The sequence below is a fragment of the Mirounga leonina genome, unplaced genomic scaffold, assembly GCF_011800145.1.
Source record: "Mirounga leonina isolate KUSES-001 unplaced genomic scaffold, KU_Mleo_1.0 Mir_168, whole genome shotgun sequence".
Lineage (NCBI taxonomy): Eukaryota > Metazoa > Chordata > Mammalia > Carnivora > Phocidae > Mirounga > Mirounga leonina.
The window spans coordinates 23,493,504-23,515,363 of NW_023270426.1; the positions used below are offsets into that span (position 1 = coordinate 23,493,504).

A 21,860-nucleotide genomic window follows, 5' to 3' on the forward strand; every position below is an offset into this window, starting at 1 on the left:
TCCTGCTTCTCCTTCTCCCACTCCCCCTGCTTGTGTTGCCATTCTCTCTATGTCTCTCTGTCAAATAAATAAATAAAATCTTTAAAGAAAAATAGATAATTTTCGGGGCATCTGGCTGGCTCAGTCAGAAGAACATGCAACTCTTGATCTCGGGGTTGTGAGTTTAAGCCCCGTGTTTTGTATAGAGATTACTAAAGAAAATAATTTAAAAAATAGGTGACTTTATGTTTTAAATCAAGCAAGTGTTCTTAGTTATACTGACCTGTATTAGAAGTAACATTTGGGAATGGGAACTGTACAATGGGTTTTTTCTTTTTTTAAGACTCTCTCCCCCCAACTTAGGGCTCAAACTCACAACCCCAAGATTCAGAGTTGCATGCTGTTCTGACTGAGCCAGCCGGGTACCCCAGTTATTTTTCTTGAGATGGGCAAGGAAAAAATAAATAAACTTAAAAAAAAAATACAGAAGTAACTTTCTTTCTTTTCTTTTCTTTCTCTCTTTTTCTTTCTTTCTTTCTTTCTTTCTTTCTTTCTTTCTTTCTTTCTTTCTTTCTTTCTTTCTTTCTTTCTTTCTTTCTTTCTTTCTTTTAAAAGATTTTATTTATTTATTTATTTGACAGAGAGAGAGAGACAGCGAGAGAGGGAACACAAGCAGGGAGATTGGGAGAGGGAGAAGCAGGCTTCTGGCTGAGCAGGGAGCCCGATGCAGGGCTCGATCCCAGGACCCTGGGATCATGACCTGAGCCGAAGGCAGACGCTTAACGACTGAGCCACCCAGGTGCCCCCAGAACTTTATTTCTGTAGTCTATGCTTTGTCCTCCAAGCTTACAGGTAGGATACTACAGAATAACTGATGTACCAAAATGACTGGTTGAGTAAGTTAACTCAGAGGAAGGGGCTTATAGAAATAACTATGTGCTGTACATTAAAAGCTATATAATATTTGGAATGTTAAATCATACCTTCATAGAACTCATAAGCTTCTAAATAGTTTTGTTTTGTTTTTTTTTTTTAGATTGAAGTTTAGGCGACATACAGTATTATATTAGTTTCAGGGGTAGAGCATAGTGATTAGACATTTAAATGCATTATGAAATGCTCACCATGATAAATGTAGTTACCATTTGTCACCATACAAAGTTATTACAATATTATTGCCTATATTCCCTATGCTGTACTTCACATCCTTGTGATTTATCTGTTTTATAACTGGAAGTTTGTACCTTCTAATCACCTTCACCTATTTTGTCCACCTCCCGCACAACCCTCCTCTTACAGCTTCAGGTTTATTCCCTGTATTTATGAGTCTGTTTCTGTGTTGTTTTGTTTCTTTATCTGTTTTGTTTTTTAGATTCCATGTATAAGTGAAATCATATGGTATTTGTCTTCCTCTGTCTGACTTATTTCACTTAGCATTACTACTCTCTAGGTCTGTCCATGTTGTTGCAAATGACAAGATTCCATTACTTTTTTGGCTGAATAATACTCCATTGTATATATATATTCCACATCATCGTTAGCCATTCATCTATTGATGGATACTTTGTTCGTTTCTATATCTTGGCTATTGTGAATAATGCTGTAGTAAACATTAGGGGAGCATGTATCATTTACAGTTAGTGTTTTCATTTTCTTTGAGTAAATACCCAGAAGTGAAATTGCTAGATCGTATGATATTTCTATTTTTAATTTTTTGAGGAACCTCCATAATGTTTTTCTTAAAGTGGCTGCATCTGTTTACATTCCTAGCAGCAGTGCACAACAATTCCCTTTTCTCTGCATCCTCACCATGTTATGTCTTGTCTTTTTTTGTTTTAGATTTATTTGAGAGAGAGAGTGTACAACACACAGAGGGAGAGGGAGAAGCAGACTCCCTGCTGAACAGGGAGCTCTGTGTGGGGCTGGACCCCAGGATGCTGGGATCATGACCTGAGCTGAAAGCAGATACTTAACGGACTGAGCCACCCAGGCACCCCTGTCTTGTCTTTTTGATACTAGCCATTCTGATCAGTGTGAGGTGTTAGCTCATTGTGGTTTTGATTTGCATTTCCATCATGATTAGTAATATTGAGCATCTTTTCATGTGCCTGTTGACCATTTATATATCTTCTTTGGAAAAATACCTATTCAGGTCCTCTGCCCATTTTTTAATCACACTGGGGGTTTTGTGGTGTTGAGTTGTATGAATTCTTTATATATTTTGGATATTAACCCTTATCAGATCAGTCATTTGCAAATACCTTCTCCCATTCAGTAGGTTGCCTTTTTTGTTGTTGTTGATGGTTTCCTTTGCTATGCAAAAACTTTTAAGTTTGATATAGTCCCAGTTGTTTATTTTTGTTTTTGTTGCCCTTGCCTGAAGATACAGATCCAAAAAATATTGCTAAGACAGATGTCCAGGAGTATACTGCCTACGTTTTAGGAGTTTTGTGGTTTCGGGTCTTAATCTTTTAAGTCTTTAATCCATTTTGAGTTTATTTTTGTGTTTGGTGTAAGAAAGAGGTCCAGTTTCATTCTTTTGCATGTAGCTGCCCAGTTTTCCATTTATTGAAGAGACTGTCTTTTCTTCATTGTGTATCCTTGCCTCCTTTGTCGTAGATTAATTGACCATATAAGCATGAGTTTATTTCTGAGCTCTGAATAGTGCTTTGTTGTTGTTGCTGTTGTTTTAGAGGGAGAGGGGGGCGGGAAGGGGTAGAGGGAGAAAGAGAGTCTTAAGCAGGCTCCACGCCCAGCACGGAGCTTGATATGGGGCTCAATATCACAACCCTGAGATCATGAACTGAAATCAAGAGTTGGAAGTTTATGGGGCGCCTGGGTGGCTCAGAGTCGTTAAGCATCTGCCTTCGGCTCAGGTCATGGTCCCAGGGTCCTGGGATCGAGCCCCACATCGGGCTCTCCTCTCAGCGGGAGGCCTGCTTCTCCCTCTCCCACTCCCCCTGCTTGTGTTCCGTCTCTTGCTGTCACTTTGTCAAATAAATAAATAAAATATTAAAAAAAAAAAAAAAAGAATCGGACGTCTAACTGAGCCACCCAGGAGCCCCACAGGCTCTGAATACGTTCTATTGTACTTTTAAAATGTTAGATTTTACTGTTTTTACTTTTGTCATTTAAAAATATAATCTGGGGTACCTGTCTGGCTCAGTTGGTTGAACATGCAACTCTTGATCTCAAGGTCATGAGTTTGAGCCCCACGTTGGGTATAGAGATAACTTTAAAAAATTTTTTTTTAATTAAAAACATAATCCAGGGCACCTGGGTGGCTCAGTCGGTTAAGTGTCTGCCTTCGGCTCAGGTCATGATCCCAGAGTCCTGGGATCAAGTTCCGCATTGGGCTCCCTGCTTGACGGGGTGTCTGCTTCTCCTTCTACCCTTCTCTCCTGCTCGTGCTTTCTCTCTGTCAAATAAATAAATAGAATCTTTAAAAAAAATCGGGGCACCTGGGTGGCTCAGTCAGTTAAGCGGCTGCCTTCAGCTCAGGTCATGGTCCCAGGGTCCTGGGATTGAGCCCCGCATCAGGCTCCCTGCTCGGCAGGAACCCTGCTTCTCCCTCTCCCTCTCCCACTCCCCCTGCTTGTGTTCCCTCTCTTGCTGTGTCTCTCTCTGTCAGATAAATAAATATTAAAAAAAAAAAATCTTTAAAAAAAATCATAATCTAAAACTAGCCCTTGTTTTTAATCTCTAATACCAAGCCAAGAGGGAAAGGAATAGAATATGATTTCCTGCTTTGTGGTTTTTTCAGGAATTCCCACCCAATAACAATTCTCAGGTTTGTGGGCTCTTAATGTTAAAATGGCGAAGAAGCTGGTCTCTGGTTGTAGAGCATTACTACAGGTAGATCTGTCTCTGACTACAAAATTTTGTGATGGGCTTTATTACTTCAGCCTTTTTAATATATCCAGCCTTTTCAATATATCCCTTTTTAAATTTTTTCAACGACCTTTGGGACCCTGGTAGTCCCTATCAGCTGAAAAGATACCAACATCTTGTCAGATTGTCTCATATCATTTGAAACATTGATGACTTCAAGAACTCATCCTAAGGGTAACCTAATAGTTTTCTGGTTCAAAAACTAGCCTTGAAATGCAACTTCTTTTTTGAAAACTAGTAATTTTTTTACTTTAAAACCATTGTTATAGCTCTTTAGTATATAATACATGTTTCTTTCCTTATAGTTACTTATTAAACTCTGAACAAAGCAAAGATGACCCACTTTTAAACATACATTTGCATTCAAGAATCCAAAATACTGGGGCACCTGGGTGGCTCAGTCATTTAAGTGTCTGACTCTTGATTTCGGCTCAGGTCATGATCTCAGAGTTGTGAGATCGAGCCCCGCATTGGGCTCTGTGCTGGGTGTGGAGCCTGCTTAAGATTCTCTCTCTCTGGGGCACCTGGGTGGCTCAGTCATTAAACGTGTGCCTTCGGCTCGGGTCATGATCCTGGGGTCCTGGGATCGAGCCCCCGCATCGGGCTCCCTGCTCAGCTGGGAGCCTGCTTCTCCCGCTCCCCCCTGCTTGTGTTTCCTCTCTAGCTGTCTCTCTCTCTGTGTCAAATAAATCAATAAAATCTTTAAAAAAAAAAAAAAAAAAGATTCTCTCTCTCCCTCCCCCCCCCAAAAAGAAGAAGAATCCAAAATACTCTGGTTTCTCTTCAGATCATATAAATCTTTCGCCTTTTCCCAAAATGCTTTAACTTAAAGATTCGCAAATCCATCCCTGTCTGACTTTGGAGGAGTATTCCTTAAAAAAAATTTTAATAGTGGGATAGACAATATTGGTATGAGTGAAAATTTTATTAATTGGTTAAAGTTACATTTATGTTGAATATATTTCTTTCCTTTCTATTTTCTTAAGGAATTGAATGACCTGGCACGGGACCCCCCAGCACAGTGTTCAGCAGGTCCTGTTGGAGATGATAGTAAGTATTTAAAAGGAATGATGGAGTAAAACTGCATAACCATCTGCCTCTGGGGAACTCTGGGACTGATGAATATATCTCAAGATTATTTTTTGTGTGAAAAAACAATTATGCTGCAGGAAGAGGCAGTGTTTACCCTTACTTATCCACGAAAGATGCAGTTCTATATGTATCCCATCTTCGGGGCACCTGGGTGGTTCAGTTGGCTAAGCGGCTGCCTTCGGCTCAGGTCATGATCCCAGGGTCCTGGGATCGAGCCCCGCATCGGGCTCCCTGCTCAGCGGGAAGCCTGCTTCTCCCTCTCCCCCTTCCTCTGCTTGTGTTCCCTCTCTCGCTGTGTCTCTCTCTCTCAAATAAATAAAACCTTTAAAAAAAAAAATACTGTATATATGTATCCCATCTTCTTCTGTAGTATTAATTTTGAACCTTTTTTGCCAGATATTGTCTGTGTAGTTGTTCTAACCCCTTCCTACGTATCCTTCAACTCTTCTGGGTATTTTCCTGGGGTCAAATATTTGAGGTTTTACTTACAACTAGCTCTTGTTCTTTAAGTAAAATAGTAACAGGATGATGGGGGGTAGTGTAGTGTGTGTGTGTGTTTGTATATGGTGTTTGTCCTTCCACTGGTTCATGCTTGTGAAGACAGGTAGTTTATTTCTAATGTCCAGTTTATCTGCTTAATCCTATATAAAATAATTTATCACACATGTTGGATAATAATTATCCTTTTGTTTAACTTTGTCTCAACAGTTTTTCCCCTTATACCATCTTCTAGCCTCTTTTAAAAGGAGGATATTTGAACCAGACTGTGCTTTATGACACAAAACTGAATCACAAAAAAGTAATATTTAGCAAATAGGAAAAAAGAAGATACTTGGAAACAATTTTGTAAGAGAAGTATATACATTAAGACAATAAGTAAGAGGTTATATTAGCTTGTGTTTAACATTTTTTCCTGATTTTGCTTAAGAATGTTGGTTTTGGTTTGCTAAACTTAAGAATCAAAGCAAGGGGACAGGAAGGAAAAATAAGATTAAAAACAGGGAGGCAAAATATAAGAGACTCTTAACTATAGGAAACACAGGGTTGCTGGAGGGGAGGGTGCGTTGGGGGGAAGGGATAATTGGGTGATGGGCATTAAGGAGGGCACTTGATGTAATGAGCACTCGGTGTTATATGCAACTGATGAATCACTAAATTCTATCTCTGAAAATATTATAACACTCTATATGTTAACTAAATTGAATTTAAATAAAATTTTCATTTTTTTAAATAAAATTTATTTTTTTTAAATAAAATTTTTTTTTTAAGATTTTTTTTTTTTATTTATTTGCAAGAGAGAGAATGAGAGACAGAGAGCATGAGAGGGAGGAGGGTCAGAGGGAGAAGCAGACTCCCTGCCGAGCAGGGAGCCCAATGTGGGACTCGATCCCGGGACTCCAGGATCATGACCTGAGCCGAAGGCAGTCGCTTAACCAACTGAGCCACCCAGGCACCCTAAAATAAAAAAAAAAAAAAAAAAAAAAAAAAAAAGAAAGCAAGGCCCTTTTACAGGGATTGCTTTACATATAAACAGATAGGTGGTAATAAATTATAAAGCTAACTACATATGATAAAAAAATCCCATTTACATTATCCATATTTGTCCAGTATGAGTAACTATAGTGTTTGATACCAAACGGATAGGCCAAGTAATTTAACATGCATTATCTCATTTAAGCCTCACAATTGGTCATTTAGGTGAGTGGAGTAGAAATTGTAAACTATTTTAGAGAAGAATCTAGTGAGTGAGAGAGGCTCATGGTGGTTTCCAAAGTGGGCTCATTCTCAAGTTTTCTTTTTTCTTCTCTCTTTTTTTTTTAAGATTTTATTTATTTATTTGACAGAGAGATAGAAGAGCACAAGCAGAGGGAATGGCAGAGGGAGAGAGGGAAGCAGGCTCTGCACTGAGCAGGGAGCCCGATGCGGGACTCGATCCCAGGACCCTGGGACCACGACCTGAGCCGAAGGCAGACGCCTAACCATCTGAGCCACCCAGGCACCCTCTTTTCTTTTTTTTTAAGATTTTATTTAGGGCACCTGGGTGGCTCAGTCTGTTAAGCATCTGCCTTTGGCTCATGTCATGATCCCAGGGTGCTGGGATAGAGCTCCACGTTGGGCTCCCTGCTCAGCAGGGAGCCAGCTTCTCTCTCTCCTGCTCCCCCTGCTTGTGCTCTCTCTTTCCCTCTTTCAAATAAATAAAATTTTTAAAACATTTAAAAAGTATTTTATTTATTCATTAGAGAGAGAACATGAACACATGAGCAGGAAGGGCAGAGGGAGAGGGAGAAACAGACTCCCCACTGGGCAGAGAGCCCGATGTATGTCTCCATTCCAAGACCCTGAGATTATCTGAGCTGAAGGCAGATGCTTAACCGACTGAGCCACCCAGGTGCCCCTCATTCTCAAGTTTTCTGATTTTAGTTTTGTCGTTTATGGTATCATACAATCCACCTGCATCATTGTGGTCTTTCAGTTGAAAAAGTGATTTTATTTCCGGTACATTCCTCAAAGTTGAGAGTGGCTTATCTTTCTTTTTTTTTTTTTTTTTAATTTATTTATTTGAGAGAGAGAGAATGAGAGAGAGAGCACATGAGAGGGGGGAGGGTCAGAGGGAGAAGCAGACTCCCTGCCGAGCAGGGAGCCTGATGCGGGACTCGATCCAGGGACTCCAGGATCATGACCTGAGCCGAAGGCAGTCGCTTAACCAGCTGAGCCACCCAGGTGCCCGAGAGTGGCTTATCTTTCATTAGAAGTGTTTGAAGTCTGGGGGCGCCTGGGTGGCTCAGTCGTTAAGCGTCTGCCTTCGGCTCAGGTCATGATCCCAGGGTCCTGGGATCGAGCCCCACGTCGGGCTCCCTGCTCCGCGGGAAGCCTGCTTCTCCCTCTCCCACTCCCCCTGCTTATGTTCCCTCTCTCACTCTCTCTCTCTCTCTGTCAAATAAATAAATAAATAATATTAAAAAAAAAAAAAGAAGTGTTTGAAGTCTGGGGCATAGAATTCATTTTTGAAGTTCTCTTCAGTGTGCTGAATAATTGGCCTTTGCTTCACATAGTTGTTATTATCACATTCCTTTCTCAGATAGAAAAGTTATTATCCTTGAGAGTTAAATAAAACTCCCCCAAAGCATAAGCAATTAAAAGAAAAAATAGGTAAATTGTACATTTTAATGAAGTCTAATTTAGGTGCTGCAAATGATACCATCAAGAAAGTAAAGAGACAACAGGATGAGAGAAAATTTGTGCAAGTCATCTCTCTGATAAGGAAATTTATTCAAAATATTTTAAAACTCTTTGTAACTCAACAATGTAGAGATAAACAATCCATTATTGTTTTTAATAAGCAAAGGATCTGCTAAAGAGGATGTGCAGTTGTTGGCCAATAAGCACATGGAAAAGATGCTCGGTATCATTAGTCATCAGGGAAATGCAAATCACATCTGTGATGAAATAGCACTTTTTATGCCTTCTAGGATGGCTAGAATCAAAAAGTCAGATAATAAGTGTTGATGAGGTTGTGGAGAAATTGGAACCTTCATACATTGCTGATAGTAATGTAAAATGGTACAACCAGTTCAGAAAATGGGTGGTTCCTCAAAAAGTTAAACAGAGTTATCATATGACCCAGTGAGTTCACTCGTAGGTATATATCCAAGAAAAATGAAAACATGTCCACACAAAAACTTGTGCATTAATGTTCATAGAAGCAGCAGCTGTAATAGCCAAAATGTGGAAATAATCCAGATGCCCACCATCTGATGAAGGGATATAGATGGTATGTCCATACAGTGGTATATTACATGTCAATAAAAAGAAGGGGAGTACCGATATATACTACAACATTGATGGGCCTTAAAAACATGCCCAGTGAGAGAAGCCAGATATAAAAGGCCACATACTGTATGGTTCCATTATATGAAATATTCAGAATAAATTCATAGGACAGAAAATAGATAATGGTTGCATAGAACTAGAGATTTGGGGGGAATGTGGAGTAACTGCATATGGATATGGGGTAGGAATTCCTTTGGGGGTGATGAAAATTTCTAAAATTGTGGTGATGTTGCCCAACTCTGTGAATGTTCTGAACACCACTGAATTGTACACTTTCAGTGGGTGAATTATATGGTATATGGATTATCTCTCTACAGCTATTTAAAAAATAATAGCTCTCCTTTAACTCCTAGCCTTTCTACTTAAGTGTCTTGATTCACCTACCACTGAACTGTCAACAGTACCTACCTTCTAAGAGAATAAGGAAAATCTCCTTAGGAACAGAATAACTTCCTTATACATGGTCATCTAGATAGTCTTTGCTGATATAATACTGAAAACTTCAGGGAGTGCTTGAGAACAGTTGAGATAAATTACTGTCAAAAAGTCTTGATAAGGGCGCCTGGATGGCTCAGTTGGTTGGGCGACTGCCTTCGGCTCAGGTCACGATCCTGGAGTCCCGGGATCGAGTCCCGCATCGGGCTCCCTGCTCGGCAGGGAGTCTGCTTCTCCCTCTCCCGCTCACCCCTCTTGTGCTCTCTCTCTCTCTCAAATAAATAAAATCTTAAAAAAAAAGTCTTGATAAGGTCTTCCTGATGAATTGTATAAGGATAAAACAGAGTGTAATTGGGTAGCTAAATATTATAAGGAGGCAGAATTTAATCTTCAGAAAAGAGAAACTATTGGTTACAACGAAACTTTTTGAGCTCCTTTGACTCTTCTAGCTCTCAAATCCTTCAGCACATTATTGATATTTAGTGTAAGAAGGTAGTCCTTATTTTATATTTAAAATAATATAGGGGCACCTGGCTCGCTCACATGGTAGAGTATGCAACTCTTGATCTCAGGGTTGTGAGTTTCAGCCCCACATTGGGCGTAGAGATTACTTTAAAAATAAAGAAAGAAGGAAGAATAATGAACTTAGTAATACAGTGCTTTATTTTTAAATGTCCAGATTTTAGTGTACCACTACATTTTTTCCCATTTTTCTGTGAAGATCTGGTAAGCAGGAGAAGTATAGGCCCTGAAAGGAAAAGTAAGCCAAAGATTTATTGGTCATACAATCTGCTTCATTTTCTTTTGTTTTGAAATTTTGGTGAATCTGACTCCCTGGAGATCTGTACTTGAATTCAAATGTAGTTCTCCTGAGATTCAGTCTCAAACTATAACAAATATTCTTGTTCCCTTTTAGCCTTAAAGCTTCATCTTTGAGTATCCTAAAGAGTAATCATTGAGCTGTGAACTTCACATTTAAACTCTCATAAAAGAGGTTGTAGCTTTTAGTTTCTGTAATTTGGTTTTCATCGTCAAACCAGAGTGGAGTTTTTGTTTGCTGGTTTTGGAACTAACAAAACTTTGTAATTCATTACCATTTTTTATTTCTAACAGCTGCTAAGATTGATCCTTAAATGAAAGGTTTTTGAGGTATAGTTGTTCATATAAAATACAACAATATTTTATGCTTATGGCCACATATTTTGCTTAGTAACTATTTCTGGAGAGTTCTTTCTACTTGGAACCTGTAGTGATTTTTTTTTTTAATTTAAAAGATTTTATTTGAGAGCACGAGCGAGGGAGCACAAGCAGGAAATCATGAACAGGGAGAGCAGCAGAGGGAGAGGAGGAAGCAGAAAGCACGATGTGGGGCTTGATCCCAGGACCCTGAGATAGGAACCTGAGCTGAAGGCAGACGCTTAACCGACTGAGCCACCCAGGCACCGCATAATCTGTAGTGATTCTTGGAACTATTTACCAAACCATAGAATTTGAGTCAGGATTAGATATTCTCCCACTACCTTCTTCCCTTCTTTTTGATACTTCCAGAAGGAGATCTAGGAGTGTAGGAGAGCTCCAGAGAGAAACCTAAGTCAGTGATTCCAGTAGGTATTCTTATAATTGACCTGTGTAGCAGAATACTCAATTAAGATTTTAATGGTAGGTCTTCAAATGCTTTTGTTAATTAAATTCCATCTTAATGTGGTTTTCGTTTAGTTTGTCTTTCTCTGCTTTGTTGATGTTGTAGATTCTAGATCATTTTAAAAAGAGACATAATTATTGATCTTTCATCTATTAGTGAGGGACTAGTAATTCTAAAGACCAATACATGAGTGCTCTCAGAAATTTTTTCTTGCTGTAAAAACGAGTCCTAATTTGAATATTATCTACTTTGACTTTACAGTCCTCCTCTATACCAGTATTATAAAAGGAGTATATTATATACTAATGTGTTGGGGAAATGACATAACAAGTTAAAGAGTTGAATCTTTTGGTTCTTTTTTACCCTTATAGGTAAGAAATGCCTGTTTAAAAGTGAAACCTTGGGCCTTGTCAAGAATTTTGTCTCCCTGATAACAAATTTTCATGATGTTCTAGCCAAAATACTTTCTCTTTGAGTACCTTATCAGTGTTCTAGACTGTACTAGTCATTTTCTTTTCTCTCTTCAGACTCAAACTTGATTTAGATTCCTCATCTTGCCCAGGACTTATCATATTGCTTATAAATGAACTGGGTTAGACAGGGAATGATATGTCATTATGGTGTAGGTACATCGGAGATTGCTTCATGGTGATTTTTTGTTCTTTTTCAGTGTTCCATTGGCAAGCTACAATAATGGGGCCAGTAAGTATTCAGATTGATTTTAGAATAAATGCTTATATAATTCACTCATTTTAATCCCACTTTTCTTGTTATCAACAGAATGACAGTCCCTATCAGGGTGGAGTATTTTTCTTGACAATTCATTTCCCAACAGATTACCCCTTCAAGCCACCTAAGGTAATTGGGATATGGCACTTGTTTTCTTAATGTACATTCTATGATATTAATAAACCATTTTACAAAAAGTTTTCCTTTTTTCTGTAGGTTGCATTTACAACAAGAATTTATCATCCAAATATTAACAGTAATGGCAGCATTTGTCTTGATATTCTCCGGTCACAGTGGTCTCCAGCACTAACTATTTCAAAAGGTAATGGAATGGGTATCTGATATTAAGATAAAGCAGTAGTGTTTTTTGTCTTTTATTTTTTACTTACTTGTTTTTAAAGATTTATTTATTAGAGAGAGAGTGTGTGCACGATCAGGGGGAGGGGCAGAGAGAGAGAGAGAGAGAATCTCAAGCAGATTCTGCGATGAGCATGGAGTCCTACGCCAGGCTTGATCTCACGACCCTAAGATCATGGCCTGAGCTGAAATCAGCAGTCGGACACTCAGCCAACTGAGTCACCCAGGCGTCCCTGTTTTTTGTCTTTTAAAGGTTACTTATTTTTTGAAATGATTATTCGTATTCCTTTTAAGAGGAGGTAGTGGTCCCTGTTATTTTTTTTGAGTAGACCTCGAGACCACTGGAGGGAGTTGGATTTTCAGGCATAGGTATTCTGGTGTCTTGACAGCTCTGTCCGTTACGCTGTTCAGGCATAGGTTGGAAAATGGCCACTTGGTTTGAATTTCTTCTAGAGCAAAGTTAAAGTAGAAAAAATTAATGCCTCTTCCAACCTTGAGATCCGTAAATGATAAGGATAGATACTGTTCCATAAGAGGAAATAATAGCCCTTTTAGAGGAATGCTTGTGGTATAGATACAGACTTTAGGTTCTTGAAGAACAAGGTATAGGTAAATTCATATTCAAACTCTGTAAGGTTTTACCAGCTCTTGTCTTGAGGTTTCTGTCAGAAACAGATTCATTCTCTTAAGGTGACCAGTTTAATAAAAAAAATTTTATTTGATCCTCTTAATCTTTGTGGTATATAGTCTTGTGTGTTTGAAAATGTGTATTAAAAATTAGTTACTAATTTTGTGATGAAATATCCAATAGTTCTAAATAAAACCTAATTACTTGAGTAGGTTGGGGATTTTTTTATGTCCATGAACTGAGTGGTTAACAAACATTTTCTTATATGCTGATTTGAAATTGTACAGCCCCTCAACATTATATCCAAATGAAATCACAAGTGAGATAAAAATTGTCAAAATACAAATGTAAGAAGTAGGCTGCAAATGAGATAAATGGGCTAATATGTTTAAAATATATATATAAATATATAAAAATCAGTAAGAGAAAAAGATCCCAACAGATGAATGGACAGAAAGGAGCAAAATAATCAAAGAAATGAAAAATTTCTTTTTTGGGGCGCCTGGGTGGCTCAGTCGTTTTGCTTCTGTCTTTGGCTCAGGTCATGATCCCAGGGTCCTGGGATCGAGCCCCGCATTGGGCTCCCTGCTCGGCGGGAAGCCTGCTTCTCCCTCTCCCACTCCCCCTGCTTGTGTTCCCTCTCTCACTGTGTGTCTCTCTGTCAAATAAATAAATAAAATCTTAAAAAAAAAAATTTCTTTTTAAAAAATTCCCATTTTTCACCTTTTTAAATAACAAAGATCTTGTAAAAAGAAAAGCAAATGCTGGTGAAGTACATTGAAATGGGTGCTTACATACTACAGACAGAAGTATAGATTTGTATAGCCCAGTCTGTCAGTATGTATTTCAAGATAAGAGATTTAATCATTACTTCCCTTTGATCCAGTAATTCTAGTTTCGTTCATTTGTACTAAGAAGACGGCCTCAAGTGCTAAAAAAAATTTTGTGTCTTGCCCGCATCGGGCTCCCTGATCAGTGGGGAGTCTGCTTCTCCCTCTCCCCCTCCTACCTGCTTGTGCTCTCTCTCTCTCAAACAAATAAAATCTTTAAAAAAAAAAAAAGTTTTGTGTGGAAATACATTTGTGACAGTGTTATTTCTGAAAATTAGAAGTTATAGGCCCAACAGTAGAGGAAGAAATAAATCAATTCTAGGACACACATTTAAAAGAGTATTGATCATTACAAATGTTGTGAAAAATACTGTGTTTGAAAAAAAGCAGAAAAGGGGCACCTGGGTGGCTCAGTTGGTTAAGCGATTGCCTTCGGCTCAGGTCATGATCCTGGAGTCCCGGGATCGAGTCCCGCAATGGGCTCCCTGCTCAGCAGGGAGTCTGCTTCTCCCTCTGACCCTCCCCCCTCTCATGCTCTCTATCTCATTCTCTCTCTCAAATAAATAAAATCTTTTTTTAAAAAAAGGCAGAAAAGAGCTAAATTTGTATACATTGTAGATTGAGTTATATAGAAAAGTATGTTAAGTAGCTAGAAAGAAATAATTTGGGTAGCTAGAAAGAAAAAATTTGCTGTATGAAAATTCTTTTTTATCCTAAGTTATATTTTATCTTTTCTTTAATGTATAGCTTTAGACAAGAGGCAACATAGTTCTGGTAAAGAACATAGATTCTGGACGAACCATGAGAGACGATGGACTCTGAAAAACAAACTGAGGGTTCTAGAGGGGAGGGGGGCGGGAGGATGGGTTAGCCTGGTGGTGGGTATTGAGGACGGCACATTCTGCATGGAGCACTGGGTGTTGTGCACAAACAGTGAATCATGGAACACTTCATCTAAAACTAATGATGTAATGTATGGGGATTAACATAAGAATAAAAAAAAAAAGAACATAGATTCTGGGGGTGCCTGGGTGGCTCAGTCAGTTAAGCATCTGCCTTCAGCTCAGGTCATGATCTCAGGGTCATGGGATTGAGCCCTGCATCGGGCTCTCTGCTTGGTGGGGAGTCTGCTTCTCCTTCTCAGTCTCCCTCTGTTCTCTCTCTCAAATAAATAAATAAAATCTATATTAAAAAAAAAAAGAACATCGATTCTGGATCCAACTGCCTCTATTTGCATCTCAGCTCTATCTCTTATTGGATGAGATTTGAGACAAAATAGCTTCTCTGTTCCTCACTTTGCTCATCTGTAAAATAGGGACGATGATTCTAATTAATTCATCATTATTGTAAAGTTCTAAAAAAACAAAATGCACAGTTAATTGGTTTCTTGTAAGCACTGAAATAACTAGGGTAAAGACACTGTTGTAAAAAGTGTTGGATATTTATCATGTTAACTTTGATGTTATAAATGTGATAAGACTTGTATGCTTTGACAAATTTTTTAAAGGAAACAAAATATTCTGGGGGCATTAAATTAAAATTTATGGGATCCTAGCCAAAAATATAAACAAAAAACTAGAGGAACACATTTTTAAAAGTCGTGGCTGAGGGGCCCCTGACTGGCTCAGTTGGTAGAGCGTGCAACTCATAATCTTGAGGTTGTGAGTTGGAGCCCCACGTTGGGTGTAGACATTGTTAAAAAAAATAAAACCTTTAGGGCGCCTGGGTGGCTCAGCTGGTTAAGTGACTGCCTTCAACTCAGGTCATGATCCTGGAGACCCGGGATCGAGCCCCACGTTGAGCCCCACATCGGGCTCCCTGCTCAGCAGGAAGTCCTCTTTTCAAAACTCTGACCCTCCCCCCTCTCATGCTCTCTCTCTCTCAAATAAATAAATAAAATCTTTAAAAAAAAAACAAAAAATAAAATCTTTTTTAAAAAAAAACTGTGTCTGAAATAGTTTTCCAGATAAGTGGGTCCTTTTCTTATGTAGGCCCCCTTACAATTCAAGGGCTGCTTATGAAAATCTTGTTCTTATGATTTACTGGCATGGTTATTCTTCCTTCAGCAAGTAGCAGTAAAGATAGAAATCTAGTAAGGGACCAAGAGAGGTAGAATTGTGTGTGTGTGTGTGTGTGTGTGTGTGTGTGTGTGTGTAGGAGTGAGAAGTTCTAGTAACTGGAATTGTTACCGAACATTTTTTCCTTCCCCCTTGTGTGCCTAATGTTGATTTTTCAGTTACTCTAAATCATAAGGGCTCTTAGTTTATTTGACTTACGTTCTATCTGGAAAGCTATCTTTAAAAATAATTGCAGTTCCATTTTGTTGAATTTGATTATATCAATGTACCTAAGTTTAATGTTTTAATGACTCCCTTTTGTAAATTGAATGTGTGGGCAAGCCGGTCTGTGAAAGGCCTGAATCCTGTATGTGATGATAATTACTCCTTTTTTGAGGGCAGTAGCTTTGACCTAAAATTCTTTCCACTTTGAGTATATATGTTAGGGATCTAAATACACAGAAAGCTTAAAAGAAGCAGTTAAGTGTGCCATAAAGCCACTTAATTATATGTTTTTAGAATTGTAAGTGACAGTGGGTTATGACACTAATGAAAATGAGTGTATACTGATGAAAAATGTATATGTAGGTAAAAATTAAGTCACTTCAGTGGAGAGTCTCTGCAGGTTATAGAAATAGGAGTAATTCTCTTTATACAGAAATAGTACTTTATAAAACAAAATCATTTTTTAATGAAATAAAGGTCCCTGAGTAGTACAGTAAGAATCCTTTTACCATGTCCAGATAACCATCACCCCACCTTTCTTTCCTGGAAAGAAAGTTAGAAAAGTTATCTCTTCAAAAAAAATTTTTTTTGGGCGCCTGGGTTGCTCAGTTGTTAAGCTTCTGCCTTCGGCTCAGGTCATGGTCCCAGGGTCCTGGGATTGAGTCCCACATCGGGCTCCCTGCTCGGCGGGAGGCCTGCTTCTCCCTCTCCCACTCTCCCTGCTTGTGTTCCCTCTCTCGCTGTCTCTCACTCTGTTAAAAAATAAATAAAATCTTTAAAAAAAAAAAAGTTTTTTTTAAGATTGCCTTATTGGAATAATTGGAATAGTAAATAAGGGAATTTGTAACAAATACTAACTTAGTAGCATGTCTGATTTTAGGTGAAGATTCAGTTGAACTCTTGCCAATTTGATGGGCTGGACAGGTTTCTTCTTTCTATAATCAATAATTTCATGAACATTCAAAAATCTGTAACTTCCTGTTGTCATTTCCAGGAAATACATGAAATCTTTCCTTATTGCTGTTAGAATGTTCTGTGCTTGAAGAGGGCATAGGTGATACACCTGACAATGGGAAGAGAAGATGTTTTGGGAATGCCATCTGCCAGAATTGTGGGCAACAGGAATGAAGAGTCAGAAAACATCTTTCCTGATGTTTTTTATTTTCCATATACTCTTAAGGCAAGGAAATAGCTTTTTTGTTAACAAACTGAATGATTAAGGGCATGTGAACTTTTTCTTCACCTCTCAGAAGCCCTTGATCTCTATAGAATAGGTTTGGTAGGAAAATGAATAAATTATATTCCTGGTGAATTTGATGTTTTGGGAATAAAGTGGGCTCAGAATCATTGTCTCCTGCTGCAGAATATTAGAGAGAAATAAGACAGCTAAGTTGTGTTGCATCAGAATAGAAGAATTGGAATTTATTTCAGTATGTCAGAGGCTCCTGGATTTAATGTAATTAGTGGCCTTGGCCTCCTGTTTGCATCCAATAAGGAATATATAAGTTTATAACAAATTTGAACAGAGGCAATTGTACTGTTGAGATTTGTCTGCTATGTTCGAGCTTATCACTGAGGAAATGGCTTCGTTGAGATTCTAAAGTGTCACTGAAAAGAATTTGAGACCTTGGTATGTTGTATCCTGTGTAATGAGTGTGGCCAGCCCCATTTGGGGGCAAATACTGGCCTTCATGTTCTTAGACTAAATTGTTTTCAACTAAAAATGAAATAAATCTATTGCATCTGAATGTAATACTTGTCATTGAGAAAACAGTGATTGTTGGGTTTCATGGTTGTCAGTTCTAAGAGCATTCAGTAGTGTGGTTGTCTTTGGAAATTTGAGAACCATTTATCTTTGTACATGGATTTCTAAAAATTGAATTTTACTGCCTATGAAAAGTATTGTTGGTCTAGGATTTGAAAGACCTGAATTCTAATTCCACTCTAATTACTCACTAACAGGAACATTGTGCAAATCACTTCATCAGCCTGGGCCAGCATCCTTAGGGGTTCAAGAGAAATCTTACATGAAAAAAAAAAACAACACAGCTTACTTTATATATAGATATAGATATATATAGATAAATCTTATATGAGTTTTTGTTGATTATTGTAACTATCAAGTTAGGTAGAGCTCACAAATCTACTAGGCACTACAATATGAATAGGTTCTTAGAATTTTCTCATGTGTTGTTATCTCATGTTTCTTTCAACCTTTTGCTTTTATCCTCTACTAATTTATACTTTTTTTTTTTCCCCATTACAGTACTCTTGTCCATCTGTTCTCTGTTGTGTGATCCCAATCCAGATGATCCTTTAGTGCCTGAGATTGCTCGGATCTACAAAACAGATAGAGAAAAGTAAGTACGACTAGAAAAGTACTTATGGTGGGATGCAGAGGTTTGTGTCTCAGATCTTAACTCAGGGCTGAGTATGGGTCAGATATTTAAAATGAAGTTCTAGTATACTCACCTGGGGACAGAAAGAAGAGTGTTTGCATTGGATATCATTATAAGTTGAGGATGCTGATCTTATTTCTAATTTTTTCAAATGACTCCCACTGTCAAAAAAACTCTATAGTGTATTTTTTAAGAGCCTTATGTCTTTTGCTTGGCTTTTTAAAGATTTTTATTTTATTTATTTGAGAGAGAGAGAATGAGAGAGAGCACATGAGAGGGGGGAGGGTCAGAGGGAGAAGCAGACTCCCTGCTGAGCAGGGAGCCCGATGCGGGACTCGATCCAGGGACTCCAGGATCATGACCTGAGCCGAAGGCAGTTGCTTAACCAACTGAGCCACCGAGGCGCCCCTCTTTTGCTTGGCTTTTGACATTAAAGCATTTTGCATCAAGAGCCCTTCTGTCTTTGGTGTAGGTATTTGTAAATTAATGGGAATTGATTTTCTGCCATTTGGCATAATCTAAGAAGAAAGGGAGTGAATGCAACAAGACATGAAAGCCCCAAATTTCCTTTAAAAACAAAACTTAAGGTAGAATTTACATATTTTAGAATTGTACTATGAATTATTGAAGAGTGGTCAGGATATCGAAAAAGATAGTAACTGAAAGTGTTCTAATTTTTTTATTTTGTGTATTATTCATTCAGACTATAGGAGAAAATAGGTGGGAGAGAGTGGATAATTTTCTAAAGTTAAAATATAAAGGATTAAGAATTACTTCTGTTGGATTAGAGAGGCTTATAGATGGTATGTTTTTATTTTTTATTATTTTTACTTTTTTTAAGTTTTTATTTAAGTAATTGCTATACCCAGCGTAGGGCTTGAACTCACAACCTCAAGATCAAGAGTTACATGCTCTTCTGACTGAGCCAGCCAGGCACCCCTAGATAGTATATTTTTAAATGGAGCTACACCAAGAGTGGGGGATTGGAACAGCAATTGGTTCTTAGTTTAGTTTTGTCTGTGTTTAGCTCTGAATAGTATCTATAGTCCTGTATTTCTGGCTGCATTCAGAATAAAATTAGATCATACTTTTTTCTATTTGTGTATACATTCACAAAAAATTTTTTCTAAGATTTAAAAATTTTTTTTTTATTTTATTTTTTTAAAGATTTTATTTATTTGAGAGAGAGCGAGCAGGAGCGGGGTGAGAGGCAGGGGGAGAAGCAGACTCCCCACTGAGCGGTAAGCATGATGCGGGGCTAGATCATGGGACTCCAGGATCATGACCTGAACTGAAGTCAGACACTTAACTGACTGAGCCACCCAGGCGCCCCTTAAAAAATTTTTTTAAAGTAATCTCTATACCCAACATGGAGCTTGAACTCATAACCCTGAGATTAAGAGTCACATGCTCTGCCAACTGAGCCAGCCAGATGCCCCACACAAATTTTTTGATGAGAGAACCATTTTGTCCAGTATCTAGGTGAGCATGAATGCCTTCCAAAAGGCATTTCCCAAGTCATTTGCTTATTAGAAATTCAGAAAGAGGGGCACCTGGGTGGCTTAGTCAGTTAAGCGTCCCACTCTTAATTTCGGCTCAGGTCATGATCTCAGGGTCGTGGGATCAAGCCCCGCATCCGACTCTGCCCTCAGCACAGAGTCTACTTGTCCCTCTCCTGCTTTCCCCCACACACTCTCGCACTCTCAGTCTCTCTTTTTCTCTCACTCAAATAAATAAATAAGAAGGCTTTGCTTGAATAGTACTAGTTACTCCCCTCAAGTTTCAGATGGGATAATGAATGAAATCTGTTGCTTTCTGACTGACTCCTCACCTGTGTTAAGCCAAGCTTCTCTTTGTGTGTACAGGTACAACAGAATAGCTCGGGAATGGACTCAGAAGTATGCGATGTAATTAAAGAAATTATTGGATAACCTCTACAAATAAAGATAGGGGAACTCTGAAAGAGAAAGTCCTTTTGATTTCCATTTGACTGCTTTCTATGAGCCCACGCCTCATCTTCCCCTGTGCACATGTTTACCTGATACAGCAGTGCTGCGTGTTGTACATACTTGGAACAACAAACTAGAAATACTGTACTTCTGTACCAACATTGCCTCCTAGCAGAGAAGTGTGTGTGTGACAAGCCAGTTCTCCAGGCGTAACCTAGGTGTGAGACTAAAAGTTTTCCTTATTGACTTAAATTTGGATAACGGCAAGGTGAGGGGTGGTGGGTATGGTGTGTGCTTGGATGGGGAAGAAAAGCTCCACTGACCTGTAGGAGATTGTTTTTAAGTGGAATCCTTTTAAACTCAGAACAGTTATGAAAAGCAAGGTGAAGAACACGAAGCTGTTTCTGTATTCATTTTTTTCTGAAGGACCTACGTCTTAGGTGAAAGTTATGACCAACCAGATTAAACTCTACCCACATCCTGTATTTTAAGGTCTAAGTTTAACTGGTCAACATTTAAATGGATTGGAGCTATTAGTACATAAAGTGTGATGGGCTTTGGTCCCACATCTTTTGCATCTCCCCACCCTTCAACCTTTGTCCTTTCAGCCCCTTTTTCTCTTCCACATTCTTTGGTTTGTATGTGGTTTCTCAGTTAATACATAGCTAATAGCTCTTATTTTTCTTATGTTTTTAACTGCTTAGGTCTATCTGGATGTAAGGGTGAAAATTCATTTGATGGAAATACTTGTGTATATTTAAAGACCCAATTGCTCCTCTGGAGCTTGTACGTTCAAGAATGATTAATCTGTGTAATAAACTGATTACTACAGTCATTACATATAATTTTGTGTGAATAGGCTTTTTGATTTTAAGAACTTTGTCTAGCAGAGATTAGTGGTGGGTTTTCCCCCCAGTACCTAAAATGTTTTCATTTATACTGGTTGCATTTCAAAATCATGAAACAATTCCAGTTTACATAGTCAAAAGGATATCTTGAAAGTAATTTTACTGAACAAGATAAGGGCATAAGCTTAAAAGCATTTCCATGAAACTTACATGTGCAGTATTCCAGGAACATGACTGTTAAACTAAATAAGAAATCTGCTTTATTAATGAAACTAAGCTGCATTTCACCAAAACCTTGTGACATTCCCTTGGTACATAGGACATAAAACAAAGGCATTGCTATTTGGTAAGTTAAGCTTCTGTGATTGTGATTGTAAAAGAGCAACATTGACCAAACCTGGGAAACATGAGCACAATCTTGTATTGGAGAGTCTACATAATTACTTTGCACTGACATTGCAGGATATTCATCCAATTTTAAATTGTACTGTATGTGGCTTTTGAAGTCTTCCCTTGACTCTAGTAAATTGTAGTTTGAAACTTGTAAACAACTGTGTTTGCCAGAAACATCGTTCATGTGAACTAGGCAAGTTACCTTTTTTTCCCTCCTTCTCTTAATCTAATTGTAAACCAGGCCAGCCTGAAGGCCATGGCTGATGCTCTCTAGCCATCAGGTTCTTTCAAATGCATCTTTACACTCTTGCACAAAAATTGAGGAATAAATGTCCACTGCTTTTGGTTTTAAACTTGTTTAACTTGTCTTATCTCTCAGTGTCACTGTCCCTCCATCTCGGAACTAAGGAGTGCTATAACCTGAAACCTCTAACTGCTGCTTCGCTGATGGCTAGTTACTAGCATTTCTAGCATTCTTGACCTTGCAGAGAAGGTTTGACTGTTAACAGGTGTGGGGAAAGGAGTTAGAATTGAGCTCTAACCTAGAATTACCCTGTATTGTCAGTATCATGGGC

General features: G+C 38.4%; 1 protein-coding gene across 1 annotated transcript in view; it reads left to right on the forward strand.

The window, feature by feature from the left end:
- The window catches only part of UBE2D2 (ubiquitin conjugating enzyme E2 D2), a 59,879-nt gene extending 38,990 nt beyond the window's left edge, over window positions 1-20,889 (forward strand). Inside the window, exons 2-7 of the mRNA XM_035014270.1 lie at window positions 4,857-4,920; window positions 11,541-11,572; window positions 11,651-11,728; window positions 11,816-11,921; window positions 17,963-18,056; window positions 19,961-20,889. Coding sequence (XP_034870161.1) covers window positions 4,857-4,920; window positions 11,541-11,572; window positions 11,651-11,728; window positions 11,816-11,921; window positions 17,963-18,056; window positions 19,961-20,006 — 420 coding nt within the window. The 3' untranslated portion in view covers window positions 20,007-20,889. The remainder of the gene's footprint in view (window positions 1-4,856; window positions 4,921-11,540; window positions 11,573-11,650; window positions 11,729-11,815; window positions 11,922-17,962; window positions 18,057-19,960) is intronic.
- Window positions 20,890-21,860: the final 971 nt, after the last annotated feature.